General features: G+C 46.0%; 2 protein-coding genes and 2 pseudogenes across 2 annotated transcripts; all 4 read right to left on the minus strand.

The window, feature by feature from the left end:
* Positions 1 to 547: 547 nt before the first annotated feature.
* On the minus strand, positions 548 to 7,132 carry LOC123494985 (protein FAR1-RELATED SEQUENCE 5-like). The gene is made up of 3 exons (XM_073504458.1): positions 7,048 to 7,132; positions 1,226 to 2,984; positions 548 to 1,147 (listed from the first exon to the last, which is right to left on the minus strand). The coding sequence occupies exons 1-3, from the start codon at positions 7,130 to 7,132 to the stop codon at positions 637 to 639; spliced, it is 2,355 nt and encodes a 784-aa protein (XP_073360559.1). The 3' UTR covers positions 548 to 636.
* A 2,802-nt stretch (positions 7,133 to 9,934) lies between these two features.
* LOC141027428 (short-chain dehydrogenase TIC 32, chloroplastic-like) lies at positions 9,935 to 11,101 on the minus strand (annotated as a pseudogene).
* A 3,238-nt stretch (positions 11,102 to 14,339) lies between these two features.
* LOC109784669 (protein FAR1-RELATED SEQUENCE 5-like) lies at positions 14,340 to 20,924 on the minus strand. Its single transcript, XM_073504459.1, has 3 exons — positions 20,840 to 20,924; positions 15,018 to 16,776; positions 14,340 to 14,939 (listed from the first exon to the last, which is right to left on the minus strand). Exons 1-3 carry the CDS (start codon positions 20,922 to 20,924, stop codon positions 14,429 to 14,431), a joined length of 2,355 nt encoding a protein of 784 aa, XP_073360560.1. The 3' UTR covers positions 14,340 to 14,428.
* Positions 20,925 to 23,984: 3,060 nt separating this feature from the next.
* Positions 23,985 to 24,893, minus strand: LOC123494986 (short-chain dehydrogenase TIC 32, chloroplastic-like; annotated as a pseudogene).
* Positions 24,894 to 27,235: the final 2,342 nt, after the last annotated feature.

Consider the following 27,235-nt stretch of genomic DNA (forward strand, 5'->3'; position numbering starts at 1 on the left):
TGCCATAAGCAAAAATTCAGTTTGAAAGGTTCCCATGAAGTGACTAGATCCATTATGTGTTGAAACTTTCTGAGTTATTGTGGTTGAAGCAAATACTGTTCAGTAAAGCTTCTGAACTACAAGAAGTGGCTTGTGATGTGTTTGTTCAGTTTTGAGATCAAACATATAAGCGACGCGACACTATGAAAAGTTTATTGAACATTTGCCCTAGGTCTTGGTTGATCAAATATATTGACAAAATTGCATTGTTTGTCCTTCTACGATGCTAGTCTGAGGAAAAATATTGGTGCAACAGCAAGCATGGTCAACATTTGAAATCCTGAACTTCAGCTTCATATTTAACCATCTAACAGATATGAAGGGGCAATAAAATTGCATGTACTGCCACTATACAGCCTCTCAAGTTACATAGAAACCAGAAATGTCATCATGCTTCCATACTTGGTAGAAAAAGATTAAGTGGATACATATGTTCAATATTCTATAACAATTTGACAAGCATCATAACTTGTCAGAAATCAACTAAACTTTAATTGGATATAACACAAATTCTGATCCATTATATGACTTCAGTATATCAAATTGCAAATAATATAACATAGATTAAATCATTATTTGCTTGGACAATTTTGCATATCAGGAAGCACCATTTGGTTGCACATCTTCCGCAATCAAGCTCCTTTTCCCTTGAATAGTTTTGCTTGGACAATTGCGACTATCATGAAACACCATTTGCTTGCATGTCTTGCACAAGCGTGCAACCTTTAACTTCGCTTCTTTGTCCTTCCTTTTCCTATCACCCTCCTTGATCTCCTTTCCACTCTTTATTCTTTTGCATCTCCCCACGGTACGAACATCAGTTGGTGGATGTATATGAACTTCTGTAGGAATATTACAACCAATAAAAGCCTCATATTCCTCTTGCCTAGTGTTCTGTGTGGCTGCAGGGACCATTTGGTCTAAAGGCGCCTCAATGCTCAACACACTTGATGTTAAGAAGTCCATGCCTTCATTTGAGTGCTTTGCCTTTTGAATCAGCTCTTCCATCTTATCACGTACAGTCGAAATCTTCTTTCTCGTGGCTGCATCTAGTGAATCTGTGGGCTTTTCTTCTAGTAGGTTCCCCTGTTCATCATAAACATTCTCCCTGAAAAGCAAAAAAGATATTGTTAGTCCTATGATTTTGAAATTACAATAAGAAATTGATTGACGTGCATTTTTTTACCTCTTGCACCGTTTCTGCCATCTTTTCATAATGTAGTAGTTGGGAAGCTCGTTTTGGTTCTCAATCCTCAACACTTGGATAATATGTCGACATGGAATACCGATTGACTCAAATAACTTGCACGGACAATTTGCTATCATGGTTGTAGTGTCATAGGAGACCTCCCTAACCTTATCAGATCGACCTCTCAGGGTCACCATTTTTAACCCCACACCTTGTGCAATACCCTGAACACAACAATGATCTCTAGCAGCAATAACTTGTAGCTGAAATTTCTCGAATACCTCATATGTGAATACCTCACTACCTTGTTTCTCCATTGTCCATGGCGTAAATAGTTGTGGGGTGGTATGCATGCTTCTATTGTCTGCCATTAATTCTTCCTCACGTTGGCATTCTAAAGCTGTGTCGAACCTAAGCCAGAACTCAAGAAAAGCAAGCCTACGATGAATGAAACGGTTGAAAAAAGAATTTGCACTTTCTGACCTTGAAGTGGTTCGGAGCAAGCCCGCAAGAGATATATCCATAAAGTAGGCTGGTATCCATGTATCTCTAATGGTAAACCTCTTAGCTAACCACTCGTTATCCTCCAACCCAAAATCTGTAATGATGGAATTCCATTGTGATTCAAACTCACTTGCAGTTTCTGAACCCCAAACACATGAGTTCAACCTCGGCCAAAATTCAGAATCTTCTCTAATCAAAGGTCCAACTTTTTCAGGCACCTTTTCCATTATATGCCACATGCATAACCTATGCATAGTGGCTGGAAGAACTTTGTCAATACCATTCTTGATGCTAGCAGCTTCATCAGTTATGATGAGTCTAGGTGCTACCCCTCCCATTGCTTTTAGGAAGGTCTGAAATAACCAAATGTATGACTCATCCTTCTCATTTGATAAGAATCCAGCACCAAAAAGGACACTTTGTAAGTGATGATTAACCCCTGTACATGGTGTAAATATCATGTTGTACTGATTAGTGGTGTATGTAGAATCGAAGGATATCACATCACCAAAGTGACTATAGTTCTTCCTACTTGTGGCATCCGCCCAGAACACACGCACCAGGTTCCCCTCATCATTCACCTCAAAATCATAGAAAAATGCTGAATTCACTTCCTGCTTTCTAGCTAATTGGGCCACAAACATTTGAGCATCTGCGTCTCTGATTTTATACCTGAGTCCGCGATAGTAATTTTGCAAGTCCCTCTTTGTGCACCCAGCATTCGGAATTCCACCCTCGCTAACTTGCAGGAGCCTGTATGCCTGGGAGGTTCCAATGCTTGCCTTATGACATGTGTATAAAGTATTCTTTGCCCTCTCACTAACTCTACGATTGGATCTGATCAAATGACGCTTATCAGGTGATACAAGACCATGAACATGATGCTCAATCCATGAGTCTATCTTGTAGGTGTTCTCCCCACAAAGTCTAACAAATATATGGGCATCACAACCGCATCGCGTGTCTGTCTGCTTACGTCTTTTCCTCAAGGGGTCATTAATCTCCTTAATATCTTTTGACTTGAATCCTTCTCTATTACACATGAAACGCTTAGTCCGGACCACCTTATTCTCAATCTTTTTCTGCTGTCCAATACGAACGCCAAAACCTGATTGATGTGCATATGCCTTGTAGAACTTCTCCACGGCCTCGAGTCCTTCAAATGTCATACCCACTTTAGGCTTCAAATGCTCATCACATTCAGGTGTAAAAGAAGAAGACTGCAATGTCAAGAATAAACGGAAATAAGAAACTTCATGCGTTCAGTATTTTTTGGCAAATGCATGCATAGTTTCAGTTGTTAGTGCAAACTGAACTTACAAAGAGAGGTATGGCTGTGTTCTTTTTGGGCGTACTAAATCCCCCCGGGCTCATATGCATTTGAATGTTATTGATTGGATCCATACTTCTGCACATGTAACTACACAATTAGCCTTTCAAAATACACTATATATACACAAGGACTGAATTTGTCGGTTGTTTTACCTCAAAGTTTTGATGCCCGCGTGTCTCTGATTGCAAGGGGTACTTGCTACTTGTCCGTCTCTAGTCGCCGCAGCAGCAGAATATTTCAGTTATACATGAGATGGATCAGATCGGGGAAGTACAAGCATGGGGCACTTGTTGGTGCTTGTCTGGTTCATGTTAAGTGTTAACATGGGAGTAGAGGAGCACGTAAAGGATTGGGATGCTACCTGCATGGGGGCGGCCGGGTGGGTGCCGGCGCACGTCAGGATCAAGTCGATCGAGATCAGAGGTACGTGCAGTTCGGCGGCGGCGGCGGCGCACGACACATACAGAAGTTGGGGTGTTGTTGCAAAATTAAGTTGCTGCTTTTAGTCGGAGGGCGGGCGTGTAAGTGTAAAATTACCACAAACTCTGATAATTCGTACGATTAAGATCGTGGGGGTGAAAAGAAAAGGGATACACGGACACACAAATAGCTCGGATTCACGAGATATGTTGCCTTTCGTAATTACCTAACAAGATGCATTTCAAAACATTGGTGTATAAATAATCTGATATGCTTGTTTCTTGTACATGGATGGATCTAATCTGATATGCCATTGCTTCAAGTATGATCGTGGGCTCTCCGTGGAAGTGCTAGGGTTACCGTAGTCGGCGTGATCACTCTGAGCGGCAGAGAGCATGAAACATAAAGGCGAGTCGAGCAGATCGGCTAAGGATCCAGCCGAAGAACTACTTGGTTGGCCACATCTGCATGAAGAAGGTGTCGAGGAGTTCATATGGGAAGATGAGATCACAGACCTGTCGAGAAGCCAAGTGGATGGCAATTGCTAAGATACATACTACGTGAGGGTTTAGCCCTAGGACGCTGTTCGCGGATATGAGATCGGCGTGGAATCCGACAAAGTGATTTGGAGATGTGTTGAAGACAATTTATTCAGTCCAGTTTGATGCCTAGGCAATTGGAACAAGGCAATGGTCATGGGACCATGGTTCTTCAGAAATAAGGTGTTCCTTATGGAAGAATATGATGGCTTTATTAACCCTAGAACGGTGGTTCTGGATAAGACGGCGGTCTAGGCACATGTGCCCAAATTGCCAGAAAGCTTCCGGAGTGAGCCAATCATCAGAGGTATGTGTAACCCATGGGAGAAATCTTGGAAGTCCATATCAAATTACCGGCAGGATTTGTTGGTGAGTTTGTGCGCATCAAATTACACACAAGTGGGACCAGGTCAGACAGCAGAAACAGTAGGCTATGGGCTATGTTTCACTGTTTGGTGTACGAGGTCTAACAATTAGTGAAACGAGTCTGCTAATATCCTGACGCGTATTGACCGTGGCTCATATCCCTGGGAATTCTTATTCGATGCTCACTGCGTCAAAATGTCGCTGCTTCGCACAGGAAGCGTCAGATGGGCCGGCCCATTTTAAGCTATTATACATTCTACCAATCCCAGTATTGGGAACGTTAAGGTTTCCTGTCCGGTTTTACTGGTTTTGGGAACCTTCTAGAAGGTTCAGGTCCTTTTTTATTTTATGTTTTTTTGGGTTTTCCCTTTAATTAAAAGAATGTCCAGAATTTTAAAAATTGTTCAAATATTTCAAAACTTGTTCGCGTTTCAAAAAATGTTCGTGTCTTAAATTGCAAAACAAAATGTTCAGATATTTTTTTAAATGTTTGCATTAAAAAAATGTCCACGTTTTAATAAAACGCTCAGATTTTTTCAAACAATGTTCCCTTTTCTCAAAAAAGTTAGCGCTTTTCAAAAAATGTCTTTGTTTATTAAAAAAAGTTCTCTTTAAAAAAATTAGCATTTTCATAAAGTGCTCATGTTTTTTCAAAAAATGTACACTTTTTAACGTTTTTTTATAAATAATTTACTTTCCCCTTTATTTTCGAAAACCGACTCAAAATTGCTATGATTTTTTGCTTCTATTTGACGCTAGTTTCCATGCATATCCCTACCCAATTGGACGATGAAGATAGGAGGTGTACCTACATGGGAGACCAACCTCAACTTTCCCTTTTCTAGTTGATTACAAAATGAGTTAATGTTTCTAAAAAAAATTAATAAGCAATCACTAACATAAGAAAATATACACTATATAGGTGTCTTTACAGAATTATGCATATCTTTTATGGTTTGATGAAATTATAAATATCTAATTCTACTTTCATTATTTTTTACGTAAATAATCATACTGATCTACATATCAATCTACATCAATGGACATATCAAGCCAAATAACACCCACGTCGGCTAATATATCGTCGATATCTTTGAGGACGATATTTCTGCGAGGATATGCTAACCAATACCAATATGTCGGCCATATCGGCCTATATTTAGAAGCATTGTGGCACGATTGAGTGTTATGGTTATGGCAGCACTGTAACTGAGGTCCTCGTCTCAAAGAACATATTCATATCCTTTGGATTGCACCGCACATGGCTTCCGCTCAGGTGTTGACAGGAGTGGCAAGTTCATTGCATTCATCCAAAGAACCCACCAGGAGAGAATAAGGGATGCAGAGACAGAAAAACTATGCCAATAGTTGAGAAGGAGCGGTCCAGGGAAGGGAGGATGCTGATGAGGAGATGAAGAAGGATGCACAAGAATAAAGGTGCTTCTTCTGAAGAGAGTTGCTACAAAGAAAAAGGCTGTTGGTGGATATGTAGATCACTATGATTATTTATGTAAAAAAAGATGTCATAGGGTTTCCAAGTTGCCTGTATACCCAACTCACAGCCACAGAATCTCACGACAATGTGAGTATTCCAAGTGTCTTCGGATGGATGAGTATTTTTTTCCTTTCCTATTCTATTGGTTCTGCACTGAGTTGATTCAAAGCAGTATGCTATGCCCCGTTGTGCCATCCGTCCCAGCTATGACATATAGTCGTCTGAACAATTTTCAAGTAAACCCGGAAGAAGAACATTCGACTGCAAACAAACAGGATTCCGTCGATGAATCAGGAATCATTGGTATACTAAACAATTCGAAGGTGGACACAACAAATTATGTGTATGTGCTCATGTACGTGGCAGACTGGATAGCACTGTCATAATCTATCAATATAAACACAGAGAACAAATCCTTGATTAACCGACCAAAAATTGTGGAATGGGCAGTGGGCAACTTACCTCAAATCGGGCTAGCCGCTGCAGCACACCTCCGGCCGCCGGGCAAGGTTGCTGCCGAGTGCGGATTGGGCGGCGGGCACCGGCTGTCAGGGGCGGGGTGGCCGAGGTGGCGCCGGCAGGGCGGCTCCTGGGCGTCTGGAGGCCAGGCAGCCGCACAGTGGCACACAGGCGCAGTGCGGCTGTCCGTGCGTTGTTTGTTGGGCTAGGGATGGGTCAGGACGAGTAAGGCCACTAGTTTTGTTGGGCTTTCCTTTTCTCCTCCGGCCCGTCTCTAGTTTCCCATGGTATACAGGCAACTTGGAAACCCTATAACATCTTTTGCAAGTAGAAAAATGAGGCAGTTAATCATTGTGTTCAGTTGTTCAAAAATTTCAGATGCAGATGGTATTACTTATGAATTCACATAAATTAACCTGACCACCCTACAAGTGCATGCCATGGTGTAAAGTTTCATCGGACATGTGGCTATTCATTCTGAAAAATATCCTTCAGTTGTCCCTCACACCTTGAACTTGCCAATCAAATTCCACAAAAGTTTATAAGTGCAACCACAAAAATGGAGTAGCAACTGTTAAGATTGACTAGAAAAAACATAACAAAAGGATAAAGAATGATAGATTTTCGGAGAGAAGAAGAGTTTTCCATACTGCCGAGAGATCTCTCGAACTCCTTCCCCTGACCCTAGACGGCTAGAGCAAACTCTCTTCTCCAGACTTTATTGGTGAGGCCGTGGATTTGCCTACCCTCTGCCTGTTGCTCTGGCGGTCGGTGGTGGGGAGGGCCATCCTGGTGTCTCCGCTCCGGTTAGTAGTTTAGGTTAGATTTTTTTCTCGCAAGTGCGGCGCTCGGGTGGATCGCAACGCTTCTTCTTTGAGTATGTCTTTCGGGCTTTGATCCTCATCGAGTTAGTTTGTGTGGACGTAGTCGACAGAGCTCCGGCATAGATTTCCGCGGTCCCCTTCGGGCGGTTAGGTTAGGATTTCTCGTGACGTAGATTTGGTGTCAGGTGCTTCAGATCTATGCAAGTGTTTAATGTGACGACTACGGCTCCAGGACGCTAGTCCTTAGGGGCACATGCATGAAGACTTCCCGACTGTTATCGACAGGGTTGTTGAAATATATTGCCCACCTTCATCCTTCAGTTCGGACTTTTAGATGAGTTGACTGGAGCTGGAGCATGAATTCAATATGGCATTCAAGCCAAGAGGTCTTGAGTTCAAGACCCTACCAACGCAGTATTAAATAAAACGATTATGCAGCCTACATCGGTCCCACGTCTACGGACTAAAATAGCCTCCAAGACTTTTGGATGAGTTGGCTGGAGTATGAATTCAATAAAGGTCAGTCTTTAGGGGCACAATGCATGAAGACTTTCTGGTTGTCATCGACAAGGTCAAGCCAGCTCTAACACATGGATTGTAAGGATCGCGAGGACTCTTTCCCTGCATCAATCCCACTGCACATCCCAAACATAAGCATGACAATCTTTTTTTTGCGGGGGAAACATGAACAACTATGACCGTGTGCAGCTTTAGGTGCATCAATCAGTCAATTGCAAATCAACGGCATGTATTGGCTTTTGTTACCAAAAGGTGGCGTAATCAATTTTGTATAGCACTGTAATTGGATTGCACGGTATAAATATTTCAATTCCATCCTAACTCAACCAACGTAGGTAACGGCTTTCGGGTGAAAAACTGTGAAACAAACACGTCCTTGGTGTTATGACTTCACATTGAGCTTCATGTAATCCAGATTATGGCGTGGCTCTCCTGATAGATGTTCTGTTCTGCAGTAGAACATATCTCAGACCTCCAAAAAGATTACAGGCACAATTTATATATATAATTTTGCTCACAGTGAGCCATACCCAGATACCCTGCCAAGATTTGGGACCAATGCAATTCCCGAATTTAAGAGCAACGTAACTTAGAGATTCAGTAACATGTGAGTGGCATACAAGTAGCACTAGGAAAACACTATAGCTTGCCGGGTTACAAAAACAAAAACTTAAGACGAAATAGATTGCCCAGGACTATGAATAGATGGATATAGTCATATAGAGATAGATAGATGTTGTTCAGTAGATCAAGCTTCTTCGTCGCTGTAGATGACGTCGTAGTGGTGGTCGGGGAGGTTGGCCCTTGGGTCGTCGTCGTTGAAGACGTCGACCTGGACGTAGGCGTAGCCGTCGCGCTTGAAGTCGGCGAGGACCCTCTCGTCGTGGTCGCGCTGAGCCTTGATGGCGTCCATGGCCTCGCGGCACTCCTCGGGGAGGTGGGGCAGGGGAGGGCGAGGCTTCTTGTCCCACTCGAGCAGCCACTTGATGTAGCCGTTCCGATGGTCCATCTTCACCATTCTCTGCTCCTTGAGAATCCAAACCCGTCAACCAGATACAGGTCGAGCCTCAACCAATCAGGGTCTGCGGCACCACCAGCAGGCGCCGCCTCGTTCTCCATCGGGATCGAAGCCCCCTCCGTCGAGATCGATCGATTCCGAGGGTGGATAGTGTTGGCCGGGTGCTCCGGGGTGCCGTGTCGTACATATAGTCGTCCCAAGGCTGGCCCTGTTCGAAACGGACTCCTTAGCAGACGGCCCATGGGCTTCTTTTTCTTTTTTATCAGGAACACCTTGCATTCCAAAAGTTACGAGGGACCGACCAAATCAACGGTCACAGCACGGGATACATCGACCGGGAGGTCACTATGCCAGATATGTTGGCCTACAGACTCATCATTCGACCCAACTCCTGCCAACACATGTGCTGGGGTATTACAAGTTCTAGGACAGTACAGGATTTTGTACTCGATGAAGCCTAGCTGAAGCTGAAATTTTGCTTCCCGGAACAGCACACCAAGAGGTCCACGATCTTGGGTAGTAGAGTTGACCGCTTGCTGCAAGTTGATGCAATCCGTCTCAAAAAGAACACGGCCATGCCAAAAGATACAGCTATATTGATAGCTCTAAGCAGTGCTTCAGACTCCGCGTGTAACGCACAGGAAAGATTTTTGAGCTTACCCGCCGCTGCCATGACTACCTCTCCTGAACTATCGCGTGCAATGATCCCCCAGCCTCCAGAGTTCTCGTCAGGCCTGTACGGCGCATCAACATTTATCTTTATGAACTCTGGTGGAGGAGCGGCCCACTTTGGTGTTTGGACAACAGGATTCTTTTCCTCCTTACGACCAAGATAAGTAGTCCATTCAGTAGTTTGGAAACCAACTCGAGCTTGGAACTCCTCGGCTGAGAGCCTTTTCTTTTGGTGATTTGCAGCATTTCTCTCCGACCACCAGGACCATAATAGGCAGATTGTCCGTAGTTTGGTAGCTTGGGGAAGCTTAAAAACCACAACGAGTAGTTCTTTCGGCGACGCACAAGTAAGAAGTTGCTGCCTAGTGTATTCAAGCCCAGAGCTCCCCCATATTTTCTTCACCTCCTTGCAGCGCAGAAAAAGATGGCCCCCATCCTCAAATTGCCGAAGACACAGCAAGCATCTAGCATCCAACTCAACCCCAATTCGTACAATATTCCTGAACATAGGATGGCTGTTATGTGCGAATCTCCACATGAAATGGTGGACCCTTGGAGGCCGGGCACTGAATTTTCCACAGGGCTCTCCAGAAGACTGGTCTATCCTCTTGTCCCGATGAACTTTCGCCTGCCTGCCGTGTTTTTTGCTGTTGCAACAACTGCACGTACACCCTATAAGCTGATCTGACCGAAAAACAACCCTTATTGTCGAAATGCCAAGCTACAAAGTCATTATATTGATCATAGATTGGTATGGTCAGGATTGGAGTATTTAACCAAAAACTACCACAATTCGCGGAAACGTGACAGAAAACTATCACTTTACGATTTTGTCCCAAAAACTACCACTTTTTTATTAATCCGTGGCAAAAAACTACCAAGCGTGAAAACTGCTCGCTTTGCCTGGGTTAAACCCGAATCTGACTGCCCGACCCCACACATAAGCGGGCTAAAAATGCAATCAGGTCCCTAGTTTTTCTTAAAAAAAGCAATCCAGTCCCTCACCATATCCGCCGGCACCGCCTCCTTCTCCTCCTCGTCGCCGGCCAGCCTCGGGCCACCGCCGCGTCCTGGTCCTTCCACTCCTGTCCTTGTGTTGCTTCCCTGTTGACTCGAGCCGCTGATCATGTCCTCCGACGCCTGCCAGAGCCGCGCGGCCTTGCGGCGGCTTGCGGCGGCCGGCGACGGCAGCGCCTCGTTGCAGTCAGCGGAGTAGCGGCCGGACACGCCGGCTAGCCTCGGGTGCACCGCCGTGTAGCACGTGGTCGCCGCTGCCTGCACGCGAGAAGAGAGGGCACTACGTACGTCAGCAAGAGGGGGCGAGCGGCGCATTAACTGCGGAAAGCAGAGCCTCCGGCGCGGCGGGGCAAGGCGCAGAACAGAGTGCAGCGATGACAGAGACATGTCCGCATATGATAACGCAGTTGAATGATCGTCACCTGTGGGATGGTCTTGAGCAGCTTGGAGAACAGTACGAAGACGAGATCTGTGATGAGCCCCTCTCAGTCACGGTTGAGGCGCGTCCTCACGATGCCGGGGTGCACGCAGTTCGCCGTCACGTCCGCGCCCATCTCCTGGAGGCGGGCGGCGAGCTCCTTGGTGTGCAGCACGTTGGCGAGCTTGGACACCGCGTAGGCCTGCGTCGCGTCATAGGGTCTGGACGCGGCGGTGCACCCGAGGCTGGCCGGCGACGAGGAGGAGAAGGAGGCGGTGCCGGCGGACATGGTGAGGGACTGGATTGCTTTTTTAAGAAAAACTAGGGACCAGATTGCATTTTTAGCCCGCTTATGTGTGGGGTCGGGCAGTCAGATTCGGGTTTAACCCAGGCAAAGCGAGCAGTTTTCACACTTGGTAGTTTTTTGCCACGGATTAATAAAAAAGTGGTAGTTTTCGGGATAAAATCGTAAAGTGGTAGTTTTCTGTCACGTTTCCGCGAATTGTGGTAGGTTTTGGTTAAATACTCTCAGGATTGTGCTTGCATCCTCTGGACAGAAAGTTTGCCTCACCAGACCATCATCCCAGCTGTTCGTGGTAGGATTGATCAGATCAGACACTCGCGTGAGAAGGTGTCCTCCCTGGAGGGTACGTGGGCGCCGGGTGTCATTTGATGGTAGCCATGGATCCGTCCACATGTTAATTTGTTCCCCTGATCCCACCCTCCAGATCATCCCTGCCTTAATCACCTGAACACCTTGTAATAGGCTCCTCCATACATAGCTCATCCCCGACTGTGCTGTAGCCTTCAGGACGTCCCCGTGGGGAAAGTACTTGGCTTGCAGAATTTGTGCGCATAGACTTTTCGGAACTTGGATCAAACGCCACACCTGACGTGCCAACATGGCTACATTAAACGCATGTAGATCGTGAAAGCCCAGACCACCCTGCTCCTTCGGCAACATCATCTTTTCCCAACTTACCCAATGGTGTTTCTCCTCATCTTCTTGGTTAGCCCACCAAAAATTACACACCATATGGCTGATGCTCTCACACAGAGCTTTTGTGAGGTCAAAACACGACATGGCATATGTCGGTATAGCTTGGATCGCTGCTTTGATTAGGACCTCTTTTGCTGCTTTAGAGAGAAGTTTATTTTCCAACCCTTCATGATCTCCCATATCTTCTCTCTCGTAAATACTCGAAACATTTCTGCCTAGACTGACCAATATAGCTAGGTAAACCGAGGTACTTTGTAGGTGTCTAACCTTGCCCTAGCTTCTCTCTCAAAAAAAAACTTGCCCTAGCTCTCCCTCTACCTAGCTCTCTCTCTCTCCTCGCCCTATACCAAACCGAAGCAAGGAAGAAGAAGCAAGAAGAAGGAGGACACAGTGGAGTTCCGGCGCACGAATGCCCGCCGCACGAACGACATTGTTTCACCCTTGAGCATGAACTCGAGCTCACTCCATGCTCATTACAACGAGCACCTCACGGTATACCCTGGACTGCGCTGGGCACGACCCGCACGCCTCCACTCCCTTGAGTCCACGTTCTGGCCCGCTCTGGCCACGACCACCACGCGCATGCACGCGCCCAGCTCGCGGCGAGCCCTCAACAGAGCGTCTCAGCTACCCGGTCCAACTCGCCAACGGCTTCCTAGTCCTACGGTGCAACGTGCACACGCCATGCCCGCACCCTAGTTCATGAAAAAAATCATCCTTACACAACCCAAACTCTGCATAATTCAATATGTAGACGGCTGAAGAAAGCTAGGACTGTTATATAGTTTCTCGGGATTTGACCATCTATTTTCAAGTAGTAGTCCGAGAAATAGAAAGAGTGTCGCAATTCCGCATAACAAATTGGACAACTAGCTAGGTCACATCGATATACACAAAATAACAAAAATATCCCAAGTCAACAATGATATGCACTGAAGGGCTACTCAAATATGTCCCAGTTAAGACTTCCTCAGAGATTCCAAACTTAGAAGCATGTCATAAATTTCAAATTATAGCATTTCGTAATGGCAGCATATCTCGTGAATCCGAGCTTATTGTGTATCCATGTATCCCTGTGATCTCAGCCATTAACACTAAATCATGCGCCTCCCGTGCAGCAACAGGAACATTTACAATTAGCCGCCCGCTTTTGGACCTAACAACCATTTATTTTGCAGCAAACCCCCCAAAAGTCTGTCCTCCACGATCCTCAACCGAGGTCCCCAAGTCGTTTCGTGCTGCCCCAAATCCTCTGATCCTCTACTGCCAAATCCCGCACGCCGTCGCTCCAAAACCTAAATCCCAACCCAAGCCCTCGTGCGATAGCAACCTTGGGCTGGACGGCTCCCATGAAGTCCGTTTGCGACGGCAACCAAGAAGGGACGACAACGGCGACCAGCGACAACAACGGAGATCCGGCGGCCGTCTCAACGACGAAGCCATGGCGAATTGATGGTTCCGTGACGGTGACGACTCGTCTCAAATGCGGCGCCAACACCCCCGGATAGCCTCCTACAACCACGACAGTCCCGATGTTGTAGCATGACGTCTGTAGGAAGCTGTTTCTTGACTGTAGCAGATGTATTAGTGCGATGCTTAATGGCATGTCATGCTTAATTGCTTTGCTTATAGCCTGTAGCCTGTAGAGATGTAGGCATGCCGAAGATGTACTAGTGCAGTGCTTGTATCCTATATGAAGTCAGTTTGCTTATATCCTGAAGCTGTAGGTTGGAGTAACAGATTGTACTAGTGCAATTCTTGCTCACATAGTCATATTAGTGAAATTCCTGTCAGTTTGCTTGGCATTTGATGATTTGAAGAAAAAAGCGTTCGCTGCTACTGTGAAAAAATTCGGTGACTAGTTCAGTTATGCATTGAAAAAAATAGGTGACTTCATGTGGTCAAAACATGTAGTGATCAGCAACCTTTTTTGACTTAAAGGAAGTGGTCTGCAACATCATTGCCCGGTTTTGAGATCAATGCCATAAGCAAAAATTCAGTTTGAAAGGTTCCCATGAAGTGACTAGATCCATTATGTGTTGAAACTTTCTGAGTTATTGTGGTTGAAGCAAATACTGTTCAGTAAAGCTTCTGAACTACAAGAAGTGGCTTGTGATGTGTTTGTTCAGTTTTGAGATCAAACATATAAGCGACGCGACACTATGAAAAGTTTATTGAACATTTGCCCTAGGTCTTGGTTGATCAAATATATTGACAAAATTGCATTGTTTGTCCTTCTACGATGCTAGTCTGAGGAAAAATATTGGTGCAACAGCAAGCATGGTCAACATTTGAAATCCTGAACTTCAGCTTCATATTTAACCATCTAACAGATATGAAGGGGCAATAAAATTGCATGTACTGCCACTATACAGCCTCTCAAGTTACATAGAAACCAGAAATGTCATCATGCTTCCATACTTGGTAGAAAAAGATTAAGTGGATACATATGTTCAATATTCTATAACAATTTGACAAGCATCATAACTTGTCAGAAATCAACTAAACTTTAATTGGATATAACACAAATTCTGATCCATTATATGACTTCAGTATATCAAATTGCAAATAATATAACATAGATTAAATCATTATTTGCTTGGACAATTTTGCATATCAGGAAGCACCATTTGGTTGCACATCTTCCGCAATCAAGCTCCTTTTCCCTTGAATAGTTTTGCTTGGACAATTGCGACTATCATGAAACACCATTTGCTTGCATGTCTTGCACAAGCGTGCAACCTTTAACTTCGCTTCTTTGTCCTTCCTTTTCCTATCACCCTCCTTGATCTCCTTTCCACTCTTTATTCTTTTGCATCTCCCCACGGTACGAACATCAGTTGGTGGATGTATATGAACTTCTGTAGGAATATTACAACCAATAAAAGCCTCATATTCCTCTTGCCTAGTGTTCTGTGTGGCTGCAGGGACCATTTGGTCTAAAGGCGCCTCAATGCTCAACACACTTGATGTTAAGAAGTCCATGCCTTCATTTGAGTGCTTTGCCTTTTGAATCAGCTCTTCCATCTTATCACGTACAGTCGAAATCTTCTTTCTCGTGGATGCATCTAGTGAATCTGTGGGCTTTTCTTCTAGTAGGTTCCCCTGTTCATCATAAACATTCTCCCTGAAAAGCAAAAAAGATATTGTTAGTCCTATGATTTTGAAATTACAATAAGAAATTGATTGACGTGCATTTTTTTACCTCTTGCACCGTTTCTGCCATCTTTTCATAATGTAGTAGTTGGGAAGCTCGTTTTGGTTCTCAATCCTCAACACTTGGATAATATGTCGACATGGAATACCGATTGACTCAAATAACTTGCACGGACAATTTGCTATCATGGTTGTAGTGTCATAGGAGACCTCCCTAACCTTATCAGATCGACCTCTCAGGGTCACCATTTTTAACCCCACACCTTGTGCAATACCCTGAACACAACAATGATCTCTAGCAGCAATAACTTGTAGCTGAAATTTCTCGAATACCTCATATGTGAATACCTCACTACCTTGTTTCTCCATTGTCCATGGCGTAAATAGTTGTGGGGTGGTATGCATGCTTCTATTGTCTGCCATTAATTCTTCCTCACGTTGGCATTCTAAAGCTGTGTCGAACCTAAGCCAGAACTCAACAAAAGCAAGCCTACGATGAATGAAACGGTTGAAAAAAGAATTTGCACTTTCTGACCTTGAAGTGGTTCGGAGCAAGCCCGCAAGAGATATATCCATAAAGTAGGCTGGTATCCATGTATCTCTAATGGTAAACCTCTTAGCTAACCACTCGTTATCCTCCAACCCAAAATCTGTAATGATGGAATTCCATTGTGATTCAAACTCACTTGCAGTTTCTGAACCCCAAACACATGAGTTCAACCTCGGCCAAAATTCAGAATCTTCTCTAATCAAAGGTCCAACTTTTTCAGGCACCTTTTCCATTATATGCCACATGCATAACCTATGCATAGTGGCTGGAAGAACTTTGTCAATACCATTCTTGATGCTAGCAGCTTCATCAGTTATGATGAGTCTAGGTGCTACCCCTCCCATTGCTTTTAGGAAGGTCTGAAATAACCAAATGTATGACTCATCCTTCTCATTTGATAAGAATCCAGCACCAAAAAGGACACTTTGTAAGTGATGATTAACCCCTGTACATGGTGTAAATATCATGTTGTACTGATTAGTGGTGTATGTAGAATCGAAGGATATCACATCACCAAAGTGACTATAGTTCTTCCTACTTGTGGCATCCGCCCAGAACACACGCACCAGGTTCCCCTCATCATTCACCTCAAAATCATAGAAAAATGCTGAATTCACTTCCTGCTTTCTAGCTAATTGGGCCACAAACATTTGAGCATCTGCGTCTCTGATTTTATACCTGAGTCCGCGATAGTAATTTTGCAAGTCCCTCTTTGTGCACCCAGCATTCGGAATTCCACCCTCGCTAACTTGCAGGAGCCTGTATGCCTGGGAGGTTCCAATGCTTGCCTTATGACATGTGTATAAAGTATTCTTTGCCCTCTCACTAACTCTACGATTGGATCTGATCAAATGACGCTTATCAGGTGATACAAGACCATGAACATGATGCTCAATCCATGAGTCTATCTTGTAGGTGTTCTCCCCACAAAGTCTAACAAATATATGGGCATCACAACCGCATCGCGTGTCTGTCTGCTTACGTCTTTTCCTCAAGGGGTCATTAATCTCCTTAATATCTTTTGACTTGAATCCTTCTCTATTACACATGAAACGCTTAGTCCGGACCACCTTATTCTCAATCTTTTTCTGCTGTCCAATACGAACGCCAAAACCTGATTGATGTGCATATGCCTTGTAGAACTTCTCCACGGCCTCGAGTCCTTCAAATGTCATACCCACTTTAGGCTTCAAATGCTCATCACATTCAGGTGTAAAAGAAGAAGACTGCAATGTCAAGAATAAACGGAAATAAGAAACTTCATGCGTTCAGTATTTTTTGGCAAATGCATGCATAGTTTCAGTTGTTAGTGCAAACTGAACTTACAAAGAGAGGTATGGCTGTGTTCTTTTTGGGCGTACTAAATCCCCCCGGGCTCATATGCATTTGAATGTTATTGATTGGATCCATACTTCTGCACATGTAACTACACAATTAGCCTTTCAAAATACACTATATATACACAAGGACTGAATTTGTCGGTTGTTTTACCTCAAAGTTTTGATGCCCGCGTGTCTCTGATTGCAAGGGGTACTTGCTACTTGTCCGTCTCTAGTCGCCGCAGCAGCAGAATATTTCAGTTATACATGAGATGGATCAGATCGGGGAAGTACAAGCATGGGGCACTTGTTGGTGCTTGTCTGGTTCATGTTAAGTGTTAACATGGGAGTAGAGGAGCACGTAAAGGATTGGGATGCTACCTGCATGGGGGCGGCCGGGTGGGTGCCGGCGCACGTCAGGATCAAGTCGATCGAGATCAGAGGTACGTGCAGTTCGGCGGCGGCGGCGGCGCACGACACATACAGAAGTTGGGGTGTTGTTGCAAAATTAAGTTGCTGCTTTTAGTCGGAGGGCGGGCGTGTAAGTGTAAAATTACCACAAACTCTGATAATTCGTACGATTAAGATCGTGGGGGTGAAAAGAAAAGGGATACACGGACACACAAATAGCTCGGATTCACGAGATATGTTGCCTTTCGTAATTACCTAACAAGATGCATTTCAAAACATTGGTGTATAAATAATCTGATATGCTTGTTTCTTGTACATGGATGGATCTAATCTGATATGCCATTGCTTCAAGTATGATCGTGGGCTCTCCGTGGAAGTGCTAGGGTTACCGTAGTCGGCGTGATCACTCTGAGCGGCAGAGAGCATGAAACATAAAGGCGAGTCGAGCAGATCGGCTAAGGATCCAGCCGAAGAACTACTTGGTTGGCCACATCTGCATGAAGAAGGTGTCGAGGAGTTCATATGGGAAGATGAGATCACAGACCTGTCGAGAAGCCAAGTGGATGGCAATTGCTAAGATACATACTACGTGAGGGTTTAGCCCTAGGACGCTGTTCGCGGATATGAGATCGGCGTGGAATCCGACAAAGTGATTTGGAGATGTGTTGAAGACAATTTATTCAGTCCAGTTTGATGCCTAGGCAATTGGAACAAGGCAATGGTCATGGGACCATGGTTCTTCAGAAATAAGGTGTTCCTTATGGAAGAATATGATGGCTTTATTAACCCTAGAACGGTGGTTCTGGATAAGACGGCGGTCTAGGCACATGTGCCCAAATTGCCAGAAAGCTTCCGGAGTGAGCCAATCATCAGAGGTATGTGTAACCCATGGGAGAAATCTTGGAAGTCCATATCAAATTACCGGCAGGATTTGTTGGTGAGTTTGTGCGCATCAAATTACACACAAGTGGGACCAGGTCAGACAGCAGAAACAGTAGGCTATGGGCTATGTTTCACTGTTTGGTGTACGAGGTCTAACAATTAGTGAAACGAGTCTGCTAATATCCTGACGCGTATTGACCGTGGCTCATATCCCTGGGAATTCTTATTCGATGCTCACTGCGTCAAAATGTCGCTGCTTCGCACAGGAAGCGTCAGATGGGCCGGCCCATTTTAAGCTATTATACATTCTACCAATCCCAGTATTGGGAACGTTAAGGTTTCCTGTCCGGTTTTACTGGTTTTGGGAACCTTCTAGAAGGTTCAGGTCCTTTTTTATTTTATGTTTTTTTGGGTTTTCCCTTTAATTAAAAGAATGTCCAGAATTTTAAAAATTGTTCAAATATTTCAAAACTTGTTCGCGTTTCAAAAAATGTTCGTGTCTTAAATTGCAAAACAAAATGTTCAGATATTTTTTTAAATGTTTGCATTAAAAAAATGTCCACGTTTTAATAAAACGCTCAGATTTTTTCAAACAATGTTCCCTTTTCTCAAAAAAGTTAGCGCTTTTCAAAAAATGTCTTTGTTTATTAAAAAAAGTTCTCTTTAAAAAAATTAGCATTTTCATAAAGTGCTCATGTTTTTTCAAAAAATGTACACTTTTTAACGTTTTTTTATAAATAATTTACTTTCCCCTTTATTTTCGAAAACCGACTCAAAATTGCTATGATTTTTTGCTTCTATTTGACGCTAGTTTCCATGCATATCCCTACCCAATTGGACGATGAAGATAGGAGGTGTACCTACATGGGAGACCAACCTCAACTTTCCCTTTTCTAGTTGATTACAAAATGAGTTAATGTTTCTAAAAAAAATTAATAAGCAATCACTAACATAAGAAAATATACACTATATAGGTGTCTTTACAGAATTATGCATATCTTTTATGGTTTGATGAAATTATAAATATCTAATTCTACTTTCATTATTTTTTACGTAAATAATCATACTGATCTACATATCAATCTACATCAATGGACATATCAAGCCAAATAACACCCACGTCGGCTAATATATCGTCGATATCTTTGAGGACGATATTTCTGCGAGGATATGCTAACCAATACCAATATGTCGGCCATATCGGCCTATATTTAGAAGCATTGTGGCACGATTGAGTGTTATGGTTATGGCAGCACTGTAACTGAGGTCCTCGTCTCAAAGAACATATTCATATCCTTTGGATTGCACCGCACATGGCTTCCGCTCAGGTGTTGACAGGAGTGGCAAGTTCATTGCATTCATCCAAAGAACCCACCAGGAGAGAATAAGGGATGCAGAGACAGAAAAACTATGCCAATAGTTGAGAAGGAGCGGTCCAGGGAAGGGAGGATGCTGATGAGGAGATGAAGAAGGATGCACAAGAATAAAGGTGCTTCTTCTGAAGAGAGTTGCTACAAAGAAAAAGGCTGTTGGTGGATATGTAGATCACTATGATTATTTATGTAAAAAAAGATGTCATAGGGTTTCCAAGTTGCCTGTATACCCAACTCACAGCCACAGAATCTCACGACAATGTGAGTATTCCAAGTGTCTTCGGATGGATGAGTATTTTTTTCCTTTCCTATTCTATTGGTTCTGCACTGAGTTGATTCAAAGCAGTATGCTATGCCCCGTTGTGCCATCCGTCCCAGCTATGACATATAGTCGTCTGAACAATTTTCAAGTAAACCCGGAAGAAGAACATTCGACTGCAAACAAACAGGATTCCGTCGATGAATCAGGAATCATTGGTATACTAAACAATTCGAAGGTGGACACAACAAATTATGTGTATGTGCTCATGTACGTGGCAGACTGGATAGCACTGTCATAATCCATCAATATAAACACAGAGAACAAATCCTTGATTAACCGACCAAAAATTGTGGAATGGGCAGTGGGCAACTTACCTCAAATCGGGCTAGCCGCTGCAGCACACCTCCGGCCGCCGGGCAAGGTTGCTGCCGAGTGCGGATTGGGCGGCGGGCACCGGCTGTCAGGGGCGGGGTGGCCGAGGTGGCGCCGGCAGGGCGGCTCCTGGGCGTCTGGAGGCCAGGCAGCCGCACAGTGGCACACAGGCGCAGTGCGGCTGTCCGTGCGTTGTTTGTTGGGCTAGGGATGGGTCAGGACGAGTAAGGCCACTAGTTTTGTTGGGCTTTCCTTTTCTCCTCCGGCCCGTCTCTAGTTTCCCATGGTATACAGGCAACTTGGAAACCCTATAACATCTTTTGCAAGTAGAAAAATGAGGCAGTTAATCATTGTGTTCAGTTGTTCAAAAATTTCAGATGCAGATGGTATTACTTATGAATTCACATAAATTAACCTGACCACCCTACAAGTGCATGCCATGGTGTAAAGTTTCATCGGACATGTGGCTATTCATTCTGAAAAATATCCTTCAGTTGTCCCTCACACCTTGAACTTGCCAATCAAATTCCACAAAAGTTTATAAGTGCAACCACAAAAATGGAGTAGCAACTGTTAAGATTGACTAGAAAAAACATAACAAAAGGATAAAGAATGATAGATTTTCGGAGAGAAGAAGAGTTTTCCATACTGCCGAGAGATCTCTCGAACTCCTTCCCCTGACCCTAGACGGCTAGAGCAAACTCTCTTCTCCAGACTTTATTGGTGAGGCCGTGGATTTGCCTACCCTCTGCCTGTTGCTCTGGCGGTCGGTGGTGGGGAGGGCCATCCTGGTGTCTCCGCTCCGGTTAGTAGTTTAGGTTAGATTTTTTTCTCGCAAGTGCGGCGCTCGGGTGGATCGCAACGCTTCTTCTTTGAGTATGTCTTTCGGGCTTTGATCCTCATCGAGTTAGTTTGTGTGGACGTAGTCGACAGAGCTCCGGCATAGATTTCCGCGGTCCCCTTCGGGCGGTTAGGTTAGGATTTCTCGTGACGTAGATTTGGTGTCAGGTGCTTCAGATCTATGCAAGTGTTTAATGTGACGACTACGGCTCCAGGACGCTAGTCCTTAGGGGCACATGCATGAAGACTTCCCGACTGTTATCGACAGGGTTGTTGAAATATATTGCCCACCTTCATCCTTCAGTTCGGACTTTTAGATGAGTTGACTGGAGCTGGAGCATGAATTCAATATGGCATTCAAGCCAAGAGGTCTTGAGTTCAAGACCCTACCAACGCAGTATTAAATAAAACGATTATGCAGCCTACATCGGTCCCACGTCTACGGACTAAAATAGCCTCCAAGACTTTTGGATGAGTTGGCTGGAGTATGAATTCAATAAAGGTCAGTCTTTAGGGGCACAATGCATGAAGACTTTCTGGTTGTCATCGACAAGGTCAAGCCAGCTCTAACACATGGATTGTAAGGATCGCGAGGACTCTTTCCCTGCATCAATCCCACTGCACATCCCAAACATAAGCATGACAATCTTTTTTTTGCGGGGGAAACATGAACAACTATGACCGTGTGCAGCTTTAGGTGCATCAATCAGTCAATTGCAAATCAACGGCATGTATTGGCTTTTGTTACCAAAAGGTGGCGTAATCAATTTTGTATAGCACTGTAATTGGATTGCACGGTATAAATATTTCAATTCCATCCTAACTCAACCAACGTAGGTAACGGCTTTCGGGTGAAAAACTGTGAAACAAACACGTCCTTGGTGTTATGACTTCACATTGAGCTTCATGTAATCCAGATTATGGCGTGGCTCTCCTGATAGATGTTCTGTTCTGCAGTAGAACATATCTCAGACCTCCAAAAAGATTACAGGCACAATTTATATATATAATTTTGCTCACAGTGAGCCATACCCAGATACCCTGCCAAGATTTGGGACCAATGCAATTCCCGAATTTAAGAGCAACGTAACTTAGAGATTCAGTAACATGTGAGTGGCATACAAGTAGCACTAGGAAAACACTATAGCTTGCCGGGTTACAAAAACAAAAACTTAAGACGAAATAGATTGCCCAGGACTATGAATAGATGGATATAGTCATATAGAGATAGATAGATGTTGTTCAGTAGATCAAGCTTCTTCGTCGCTGTAGATGACGTCGTAGTGGTGGTCGGGGAGGTTGGCCCTTGGGTCGTCGTCGTTGAAGACGTCGACCTGGACGTAGGCGTAGCCGTCGCGCTTGAAGTCGGCGAGGACCCTCTCGTCGTGGTCGCGCTGAGCCTTGATGGCGTCCATGGCCTCGCGGCACTCCTCGGGGAGGTGGGGCAGGGGAGGGCGAGGCTTCTTGTCCCACTCGAGCAGCCACTTGATGTAGCCGTTCCGATGGTCCATCTTCACCATTCTCTGCTCCTTGAGAATCCAAACCCGTCAACCAGATACAGGTCGAGCCTCAACCAATCAGGGTCTGCGGCACCACCAGCAGGCGCCGCCTCGTTCTCCATCGGGATCGAAGCCCCCTCCGTCGAGATCGATCGATTCCGAGGGTGGATAGTGTTGGCCGGGTGCTCCGGGGTGCCGTGTCGTACATATAGTCGTCCCAAGGCTGGCCCTGTTCGAAACGGACTCCTTAGCAGACGGCCCATGGGCTTCTTTTTCTTTTTTATCAGGAACACCTTGCATTCCAAAAGTTACGAGGGACCGACCAAATCAACGGTCACAGCACGGGATACATCGACCGGGAGGTCACTATGCCAGATATGTTGGCCTACAGACTCATCATTCGACCCAACTCCTGCCAACACATGTGCTGGGGTATTACAAGTTCTAGGACAGTACAGGATTTTGTACTCGATGAAGCCTAGCTGAAGCTGAAATTTTGCTTCCCGGAACAGCACACCAAGAGGTCCACGATCTTGGGTAGTAGAGTTGACCGCTTGCTGCAAGTTGATGCAATCCGTCTCAAAAAGAACACGGCCATGCCAAAAGATACAGCTATATTGATAGCTCTAAGCAGTGCTTCAGACTCCGCGTGTAACGCACAGGAAAGATTTTTGAGCTTACCCGCCGCTGCCATGACTACCTCTCCTGAACTATCGCGTGCAATGATCCCCCAGCCTCCAGAGTTCTCGTCAGGCCTGTACGGCGCATCAACATTTATCTTTATGAACTCTGGTGGAGGAGCGGCCCACTTTGGTGTTTGGACAACAGGATTCTTTTCCTCCTTACGACCAAGATAAGTAGTCCATTCAGTAGTTTGGAAACCAACTCGAGCTTGGAACTCCTCGGCTGAGAGCCTTTTCTTTTGGTGATTTGCAGCATTTCTCTCCGACCACCAGGACCATAATAGGCAGATTGTCCGTAGTTTGGTAGCTTGGGGAAGCTTAAAAACCACAACGAGTAGTTCTTTCGGCGACGCACAAGTAAGAAGTTGCTGCCTAGTGTATTCAAGCCCAGAGCTCCCCCATATTTTCTTCACCTCCTTGCAGCGCAGAAAAAGATGGCCCCCATCCTCAAATTGCCGAAGACACAGCAAGCATCTAGCATCCAACTCAACCCCAATTCGTACAATATTCCTGAACATAGGATGGCTGTTATGTGCGAATCTCCACATGAAATGGTGGACCCTTGGAGGCCGGGCACTGAATTTTCCACAGGGCTCTCCAGAAGACTGGTCTATCCTCTTGTCCCGATGAACTTTCGCCTGCCTGCCGTGTTTTTTGCTGTTGCAACAACTGCACGTACACCCTATAAGCTGATCTGACCGAAAAACAACCCTTATTGTCGAAATGCCAAGCTACAAAGTCATTATATTGATCATAGATTGGTATGGTCAGGATTGGAGTATTTAACCAAAAACTACCACAATTCACGGAAACGTGACAGAAAACTATCACTTTACGATTTTGTCCCAAAAACTACCACTTTTTTATTAATCCGTGGCAAAAAACTACCAAGCGTGAAAACTGCTCGCTTTGCCTGGGTTAAACCCGAATCTGACTGCCCGACCCCACACATAAGCGGGCTAAAAATGCAATCAGGTCCCTAGTTTTTCTTAAAAAAAGCAATCCAGTCCCTCACCATATCCGCCGGCACCGCCTCCTTCTCCTCCTCGTCGCCGGCCAGCCTCGGGCCACCGCCGCGTCCTGGTCCTTCCACTCCTGTCCTTGTGTTGCTTCCCTGTTGACTCGAGCCGCTGATCATGTCCTCCGACGCCTGCCAGAGCCGCGCGGCCTTGCGGCGGCTTGCGGCGGCCGGCGACGGCAGCGCCTCGTTGCAGTCAGCGGAGTAGCGGCCGGACACGCCGGCTAGCCTCGGGTGCACCGCCGTGTAGCACGTGGTCGCCGCTGCCTGCACGCGAGAAGAGAGGGCACTACGTACGTCAGCAAGAGGGGGCGAGCGGCGCATTAACTGCGGAAAGCAGAGCCTCCGGCGCGGCGGGGCAAGGCGCAGAACAGAGTGCAGCGATGACAGAGACATGTCCGCATATGATAACGCAGTTGAATGATCGTCACCTGTGGGATGGTCTTGAGCAGCTTGGAGAACAGTACGAAGACGAGATCTGTGATGAGCCCCTCTCAGTCACGGTTGAGGCGCGTCCTCACGATGCCGGGGTGCACGCAGTTCGCCGTCACGTCCGCGCCCATCTCCTGGAGGCGGGCGGCGAGCTCCTTGGTGTGCAGCACGTTGGCGAGCTTGGACACCGCGTAGGCCTGCGTCGCGTCGTAGGGTCTGGACGCGGCGGTGCACCCGAGGCTGGCCGGCGACGAGGAGGAGAAGGAGGCGGTGCCGGCGGACATGGTGAGGGACTGGATTGCTTTTTTAAGAAAAACTAGGGACCAGATTGCATTTTTAGCCCGCTTATGTGTGGGGTCGGGCAGTCAGATTCGGGTTTAACCCAGGCAAAGCGAGCAGTTTTCACACTTGGTAGTTTTTTGCCACGGATTAATAAAAAAGTGGTAGTTTTCGGGATAAAATCGTAAAGTGGTAGTTTTCTGTCACGTTTCCGCGAATTGTGGTAGTTTTTGGTTAAATACTCTCAGGATTGTGCTTGCATCCTCTGGACAGAAAGTTTGCCTCACCAGACCATCATCCCAGCTGTTCGTGGTAGGATTGATCAGATCAGACACTCGCGTGAGAAGGTGTCCTCCCTGGAGGGTACGTGGGCGCCGGGTGTCATTTGATGGTAGCCATGGATCCGTCCACATGTTAATTTGTTCCCCTGATCCCACCCTCCAGATCATCCCTGCCTTAATCACCTGAACACCTTGTAATAGGCTCCTCCATACATAGCTCATCCCCGACTGTGCTGTAGCCTTCAGGACGTCCCCGTGGGGAAAGTACTTGGCTTGCAGAATTTGTGCGCATAGACTTTTCGGAACTTGGATCAAACGCCACACCTGACGTGCCAACATGGCTACATTAAACGCATGTAGATCGTGAAAGCCCAGACCACCCTGCTCCTTCGGCAACGTCATCTTTTCCCAACTTACCCAATGGTGTTTCTCCTCATCTTCTTGGTTAGCCCACCAAAAATTACACACCATATGGCTGATGCTCTCACACAGAGCTTTTGTGAGGTCAAAACACGACATGGCATATGTCGGTATAGCTTGGATCGCTGCTTTGATTAGGACCTCTTTTGCTGCTTTAGAGAGAAGTTTATTTTCCAACCCTTCATGATCTCCCATATCTTCTCTCTCGTAAATACTCGAAACATTTCTGCCTAGACTGACCAATATAGCTAGGTAAACCGAGGTACTTTGTAGGTGTCTAACCTTGCCCTAGCTTCTCTCTCAAAAAAAAACTTGCCCTAGCTCTCCCTCTACCTAGCTCTCTCTCTCTCCTCGCCCTATACCAAACCGAAGCAAGGAAGAAGAAGCAAGAAGAAGGAGGACACAGTGGAGTTCCGGCGCACGAATGCCCGCCGCACGAACGACATTGTTTCACCCTTGAGCATGAACTCGAGCTCACTCCATGCTCATTACAACGAGCACCTCACGGTATACCCTGGACTGCGCTGGGCACGACCCGCACGCCTCCACTCCCTTGAGTCCACGTTCTGGCCCGCTCTGGCCACGACCACCACGCGCATGCACGCGCCCAGCTCGCGGCGAGCCCTCAACAGAGCGTCTCAGCTACCCGGTCCAACTCGCCAACGGCTTCCTAGTCCTACGGTGCAACGTGCACACGCCATGCCCGCACCCTAGTCCTACTCACGCACGCACACACGCACGCCTACGCCGCGGTCCCGACGCGTCCAATGCGCGCCCATACTCTGTCACCTCTACCCTAGCTCTCTCTCTCTGTCACCTCGCCCTAGACCATACCGAAGCGAGGAAGAAGAAGCAAGAAGAAGGAGGACACGGTGGAGTTCCGGCGCACGAACGCCCGCCGCACGAACGGCCTTGTTTCACCCTCGACCACGAACTCGAGCTCACTCCACGCTCATTACAACGAGCACCACATGGGTTTTATACCCTGGACTGCGCTGGGCACGACCCGCACTCCTCCACTCCCCTAAGTCCACGTTCTGGCCCGCTCTGGTCGCGGCCACCTCGCATATGCATGCGCCTAGCTCGCGGCGAGCCCTCAACAGAACGTCTCAGCGACCCGGTCCAGCTCGCCAACGGCTTCTTAGTCCTACGGTGCAACGTGCACACGCCACGTCCGCACCCTAGTCCTACTCACGCACGCACACACGAACGCCTACGCCATGGTCCCGACGCACCCGACACGTCCAGTGCACGCCCATACACGCACCAGCCATGTCAAGCTTGTTGCCGCGGCTTATTACACCCTACATACTTCCCTTGCAAGCTCTCTGCCTGAAGTCCCAGGAGAGAAAGCAACCGAGTTTTAACACGGTTCGAAGTGTTCTTGCTGAACAGGACTGCAGATTTATCCCTGTTGATCATCTGTCCCGATCCCAACTCATAGACATGCAAAACCTGATTTATTATCTATATACTCTCAGGTGTAGCCTCAAACAACAAGAGGGAATCGTTGGCGAAAAACAGATGGCTCACCGACGGGGCGCCCGGAGCCACCTCAATACCCTTGATTTGTCCCGTGGTCTCAACATGTTGGAGCAAAGCAGAGAGTCCCTCGGCACACAATAGGAACAGTTACGGTGATATCG

This window comes from Aegilops tauschii, chromosome 7, assembly GCF_002575655.3.
Source record: "Aegilops tauschii subsp. strangulata cultivar AL8/78 chromosome 7, Aet v6.0, whole genome shotgun sequence".
NCBI lineage: Eukaryota > Viridiplantae > Streptophyta > Magnoliopsida > Poales > Poaceae > Aegilops > Aegilops tauschii.